The sequence below is a fragment of the Capsicum annuum genome, chromosome 11 (assembly GCF_002878395.1).
Source record: "Capsicum annuum cultivar UCD-10X-F1 chromosome 11, UCD10Xv1.1, whole genome shotgun sequence".
NCBI classification, from domain to species: Eukaryota; Viridiplantae; Streptophyta; class Magnoliopsida; order Solanales; family Solanaceae; genus Capsicum; species Capsicum annuum.
The window spans coordinates 4,261,807-4,268,365 of NC_061121.1; the positions used below are offsets into that span (position 1 = coordinate 4,261,807).

Consider the following 6,559-nt stretch of genomic DNA (forward strand, 5'->3'; position numbering starts at 1 on the left):
TAGTTAATGTTGAAGTTGATTTGTATTTTTTTTTCATTCGATACATTCAAATTAGTGAGTATTAGATATATTTAGGGACTCTGGAGTTTTTGTAATAGGTTTTGGTGAGTTTCTTAGTAATGGTTCGATTTCTTCATCTAATTTTGATGCAAAATATCATTTAAAGAGATACACAATATTCTTATGGAACTATGACGTCGTCAAGATTGGGAAAGGATATGCCAACGACAATGAAGATCCATCAAAAAATAATATAGATAGAAAGAATTGGACAAATTTGATTGAGGAAAATTATTTTGGTGATTCAAATTTAAATTATGAATCTGTTACTAATTTTTAGAAATTAAAGAGGTATATCTCAATTAGAATTGCATTAATTGCTCATTATTTACTCTTTTATTGTTATTTTCATTTTTTATAGTCAATTAGTTTGGTAGTTATGTATCTTTCGATTATATATCTGGACTAAACTTATGTATTATATCCGGAATATTAAGTAATTAATATAAAAGTTGGGAGAGAGGGTAATTAGATAGTACAGTGTTGGGATTTATGTGGTTCTATATGTATAATATATAACTCTAACAAGCTATCAAATAATTCTATGCATTATTTTGCTTACACAAAGCAAAATTAGTTTGATGTACTAAAATTCTTGTTATACACAAAATTCAAAGAATAATTATATACGATCTTATTTTATCTTTTTATCAGAGACTGATTTTACGATTTGAACAACTATTCTAAAAGTGGCTATCATTGCACCTTAGGCCGCACCTAAAATGGAATGTATGCCTAGGCTATTATGAGTTTAGTGTACGGATGGCCCAACTCGTACTACGGGCTCACAAAAGCAGTCCGTGAAACCGCTCACACACGGTAAAAATTTAAATTTATTTACGATGGATATATATATTAAATTAATATAATTAATTATAATTAAGTAATTAAATAAAATAAAATATATATTAACTAATCATAATTAAGTAACACGAATTCTAAATTCAAATGCATGATATGTATGTACTTGATGTAAACATCGGGTGTGGATAAATTTTATCCCTCACAACCTTCAAATTGAAAGTAGGAGTGGATCTATGTACAATTTATTAGGTTCAAGGTGTGTGTGAGAATGAAAAATGGAGAGAAATAATGGAGGAAATTTGAGTCCATACTAAAATAGAAAGTGTACTCAAATAGAAAAGCTTACTAAATTCTCTCACATTAGTGGAAGAAAGAAACTTTTATGTGTTTACATTGAGAAACACATCTCCACTTAGATAGTGAGGCAAGAACAAGGTGGTGCCTCGCGCCGTCGTTGTCGTCGCTCGGCTCAGATTTGGGTTTGGTTTTGAAAAATGATCGATCGATGAGATCTATCTTTTTGGACAAAATGTATTTGAAACTTGATGAACAAGTGAAATTTTAATCTAAAGAATCTGATAGAATTATTTTTCTCCACATGCGGGCGCATTTCGGACGCCATGCAAACGCATGCACAACGCACCTCGAAGGGATGCGACTCTTCGAGATAAATGGCACACTATTTCGCGCAAATAAGTGACCTGCGCGCGTACCTGGCGACCTACGGCCATAGGTCCAGCGCAGGCGTAATTTGACAGTGTCACCTGCAACTGTAGATCGGGCGCAGTTCCAGCACAGACTAGACGCGGGTGATGTGACTGTACTGAAAATGTGCCTTTTTTCAGAACCAATGCTTCATTTCCGAAGGGACACTTTAAGACTATAAATACCTGATATATTCCTCAGGTATTAACATGATTTTTGACAGCAAAAACACTCTTCTTTTCTATGAAAAACTCATTGTGATCATTAGCCGTTGAGTGAGTTCGATGAATTCAATAATTTGAGTTATCGCTATTGTTAGATTGAAAGTCATTTTATCTTGGGAGAAAAATTTCATAATCTCGGGTACAGTGAGGGGAATTATTCCTTAAGAAAACTTCGTGAAGTTGGGGGATTTGGCTTTAAATTTCTGTTTCATCTCATTTATGAAAATATAACACACTTCTTGGATAGATTATTTATAATCTTGTGTTGAAGGTGTTGTGCAATTTCATAGGTATTCTTGTTTTTAGACTTGAACTTGGGTTGAAGTTAATGTGTGCCTAAATCAGATTCTTGTACCAAAAAACATTCAAGATAGCACAATTTTATAGTGCTTCGCCATCCATTAAACCCAATGAAGATTAGGTATAATTATAAAAAAGCGATATAGGATTTGAAAAAACACCCATGAAATCAAGAAGCTAAAACAGTTGGATACTTTAATTTTCAAACGAAATCTTAGAGTTTTACGTGTCAATATGTGTGTTCGAAACTCTCAAACATCCACAACCTCTAAATTTTGAGTACTATTTGTTGAAAGTAGGGTGCTTACCATTCGAACAATTCTCTCTTATCCCAAATATTGACGTAATTAATTATTTTACATCTTTCATCCTCTTTGCTTCCTAAATAAGCCGAAGTTTATCATCCGAGCAACTCCCTATCGCCCAAACACCCACATGATTTCTGTTTTCTTTTCTTTTCTAGCCAGAAATAAGTCACTACCAACCAAACATAAATACGCGGTGTTCCAGGCTGGCGCCATTCAATTCATATCGCATAATCCGGGGGGTCCATTATCCTGAATTCTGATGAGTAAGTACTCTTCCTCATTTGTTGAAATCTCACATGTCCTTTTAATAAGGGTAAATAATCATTAGTTTTCTCTACTGTAATTTTAATAAAAGAAAATAACAAACTATTCATATTGATTAAAAACATTATATGACTATTAAATAATATGAAGTATTTGAAATGTAAGTTCAGTAATTCGACGCATGAGGCTGATGTGCTAATGAAATTGGATTCTCAAATAATTTGGAAGAGGTATAATTTCAAACATCTTTGGTCTATGATTCAGGAGAACGGGAGATCAATGGGGATGTCACGCACCATATTATTGCAGGATGGTTGAAGTGGAAGCTCACTTTGGAAGTCTTGTGTGATAAGAAAGTGTCTCCTAAGCATAAATGTAAGTTCTTCAGAGTGGTAGTCCAACCGGTTGTGTTGTATGGAGCGGAGTGTTGATCAGTTAAGAACTTTCACGTTCAACAGTTGAAGATGATGAAAATAAAAATATTGAGATGGATGTGTGAACTTATCATCCTTATGTACAAAACGATAATAACGACAATAAGTTCAATATAATCTCATTAGTGAGGTACAATAAGAATACAATATACGTTAATTTTATTTCTACATTTGATAAGATGAAGAGTCTGTTTTCGATACGCCATTGCTCAAGTAAAATACTACTACTACTATTTATGGTAGCACTTTAAATGATATTTATTTCCAGCATTTTTTTTTCAACTCCATCAATTTTAATTTTATTAAAGTGCATGCATAATTGGTTGAAGCTCAACGAAACGTTAAATTCAAAAATTTGAGGCAAACACCACCAACATTATACTTCTATTTTTTTTCGTACTACAAAAAATTAGTATATGCTATTTTTAGTAGATATTTCTTTTTGTTAACATAGTAAGAGCAGAAAGCAAGAAAAAATCAGATATTTTATGTTATAAAATATCATTGATATTCAATTTGTGCATTATGATTTAACGTACAATGTCTGAAACGGAAGGAGTAATAAATGATATAAAATTATTACTACTTCAAATTAATACAATGGGCTCAACGGTCACTTTACCTCAACATTTACTCTTCTTTCTTCATTTTCCCAAAGCAATAAAATAAAATTTTGTCTCTCTACATTTCCACCGCCACGTACCGCCGTTATGCCTTCGTCGAACCACCTCATCACCACCGTCCTCCTCCTCCTCCTCCTCCTCCTCCTTCCTCCTCCACCAACCACCGCAAAATTCCGTGAAGCTCCGGCATTCATCAACGGCAAAACCTGCCCAATTTCAAAATACCCAAAATACCCTTCCGATCCATCAACAATCCATATAGCAATGACACTGGACTACTCTTCCCCTTATCTCCGCGGCTCGATAGCCGGGATACTCTCCATCCTCCAGCATTCCACCTGCCCGGAGAACATCTTCTTCCACTTCATAACAATACAAGGACGTGTCAATAAAATTAACACCACGATCCTCTCAACGTTCCCGTACCTCAGGTACACTCTCTACGCATTCAGGCCCGCATCCGTCACCCCTCTCATCTCGTCTTCCATTCGCCGCGCCCTCGATGAGCCGCTCAACTATGCCCGTATTCACCTTGCGAATTTACTAACACCTAGTGTGAACCGGGTTATTTATCTCGATTCTGATATCATAGTTGTCGACGACATCGTCAAGCTATGGCGAATCGAGCTGAATGGCAGGGTTCTAGGTGCTCCGGAATATTGTCATGCCAATTTCACGCATTATTTCACTCGTACATTTTGGTACCATCCGAATTTTTCGAAGACGTTCGAGAATAGAAGGCCTTGTTATTTTAATACTGGAGTTATGGTTATTGATTTGCAGAAATGGAGGAATGATGGATATACTCAAAAACTTGAACATTGGATGAGAGTTCAAAAAAGGTACTATAAACTTTTCTATATTAAATTTGCTCGGGAATTAGTTGGCGTTTGATCATAGATTTTGAAAACTTATATTCAAATATCCATTTGACTATGAAATTTGATTGATTTTGAAATTTTGATTTTCAAAGCTTGCAAAAAAAAAAAAAACTAGCTCAAATCAATTCTTTTGATTTTTCTAGACTTGTATAGACTTGTACTTGCAAAATTTTAATTTTTTTCAAATAAAATGCATGTCCAAACACAATTTCAAAAAATCAAATTTTCAATTTCAAATGAGAATTTAATGGTTAGATGAAGTTCAATTGTAAATCAAAGTTTATATTAAGAAAAAACTACAATTTTGTTTGTTTTAATATAAATGTTGGTATATCTAGGTTGGATCCTAAAAAATGCAAGCTTTTGAAGGGTTTCACACATATCAACTGTATTTTTGAAGAGTTCGAACAATGTTGAGTCCAATTTTAACTTGAGATTATAAAAATTGAAGTTTAAAAACTCATTTGTGAAGCATTTCATGTGAAATTATGGTTTTCCTTGTAAAATTTTGATCTTTTTTTTGACTTAGATAAATTTGAAATTGTAATCAACTTAAACCAAATTTTGTGTTATTGTGTGAAACACGTTAAAGGGTGTCATTGGAACTTCAATTTATGTTGATATTATGTCAAAATGAGTGATGGTGAAACTTGAATATTTAACAACTATGTCTTCAAAAGGGTTTAAGCTATACACGTTTATTTACTTAATAATATTTTCAACAGGTACAGAATCTACGAACTAGGTTCATTGCCTCCATTTCTATTGGTATTCGCCGGAAATGTAAAGCAAGTTGAGCATAGATGGAACCAACATGGACTTGGAGGTGATAACCTTGAAGGACAATGTAGGGATTTACATCCAGGGCCAGTGAGCTTGTTGCATTGGAGTGGAAAAGGGAAGCCATGGCTAAGATTGGACTCAAAGAAGCCATGCCCATTGGATAGTTTATGGGCACCATATGATTTGTACCAACACGAATCGTTGTTTTCAGATAGCTGATGATGTAGGAGACTCGAATTTGAGATGTCTGACTGAACACGTCTGACATTCTTATCAGATGTGATGATGACGCAAACTCGAGACCTCTATGACTGAGGTTATAAAAAGACAAATGAGGAGAAAGGTGTGTAAGATATAGTGGTGTGTGGGGAAGGGTAGTTTTGGGATTTTGTGGAGAAAAAGGATTCACATATTTTAATTGGTGGGTTAAAGAGAATTTTAACCATTGGAATGAGATTAATGGTGGATGTACAAAAAGTGGGATCATGGTGATGATGTGGAGGTTTTTGATTGGTGGATGGGATCTTGATAATGTATTTTTGGAAAGTGGTTGGATTATGAGAAGATTCTTGTGTTGCTTTCATATATTTTTTGTTGTTGTTTGGGTGATTTATATGAACTTTTGACCTACTTCAATTATTTGCCTTCTTTTTTTGGTTTGGGATGTCATTCATAAATCATAAAAAGACTAAAATGTGGTTTGATACTCTTTCATTGATTTTTTATAGTCCACAACTCCACATCAAGTTCATAATTTTGCCAAGTATCTTATTGGAAATTTTTATTTTACTTGAGTCAATAATCCATCACAAACAATCTCTTTAACTTCACATGGTTTAAGTATATCATTTTCTTCTGAATCTTACTTGTGAGATTACATTTTACTTGTGAGAAAATAAAAATATTTGAAATTAAATTAAAGAGTATTTGGATACGAGAACGTAATTAAGGTTTTGTGTGTGAAAACTTGATAAGCTCTATATTTTATATTTCATTAAAAAAATTGACAAACAAACACTAATTTAAAATATTTTTCACTTAGCTTCTTTCTTCCTTTATATATATATAATGGGATAAGGTAATTTTTAGTGGGCATTTGAAAATACTTTATGGAAAAAACTAAAAATAAATTTGTATTGGTATATTTATTCTTTCTTTAAAAAGTTACTATGA

At 33.3% G+C, this 6,559-nt stretch overlaps 1 protein-coding gene across 1 annotated transcript; it reads left to right on the forward strand.

Annotated features, from left to right (window-relative positions):
- The first annotated feature begins 3,363 nt into the window (after nucleotides 1–3,363).
- Nucleotides 3,364–6,137, forward strand: LOC107848147 (probable galacturonosyltransferase-like 3). The gene is made up of 2 exons (XM_016692835.2): nucleotides 3,364–4,564; nucleotides 5,329–6,137. Exons 1-2 carry the CDS (start codon nucleotides 3,810–3,812, stop codon nucleotides 5,603–5,605), a joined length of 1,032 nt encoding a protein of 343 aa, XP_016548321.2. The 5' UTR covers nucleotides 3,364–3,809; the 3' UTR covers nucleotides 5,606–6,137.
- The last annotated feature ends 422 nt before the right edge of the window (nucleotides 6,138–6,559 follow it).

What these genes read in the sequence shown, in the direction of transcription:
- LOC107848147 (XM_016692835.2), top strand. Translation starts at nt 3,810, where the DNA reads ATGCCTTCGTCGAACCACCTCATCACCACCGTCCTCCTCCTCCTCCTC. An exon ending in TGGATGAGAGTTCAAAAAAG is followed by an intron (nt 4,565 to 5,328) that starts GTACTATAAACT and finishes TATTTTCAACAG; the next exon opens with GTACAGAATCTACGAACTAG.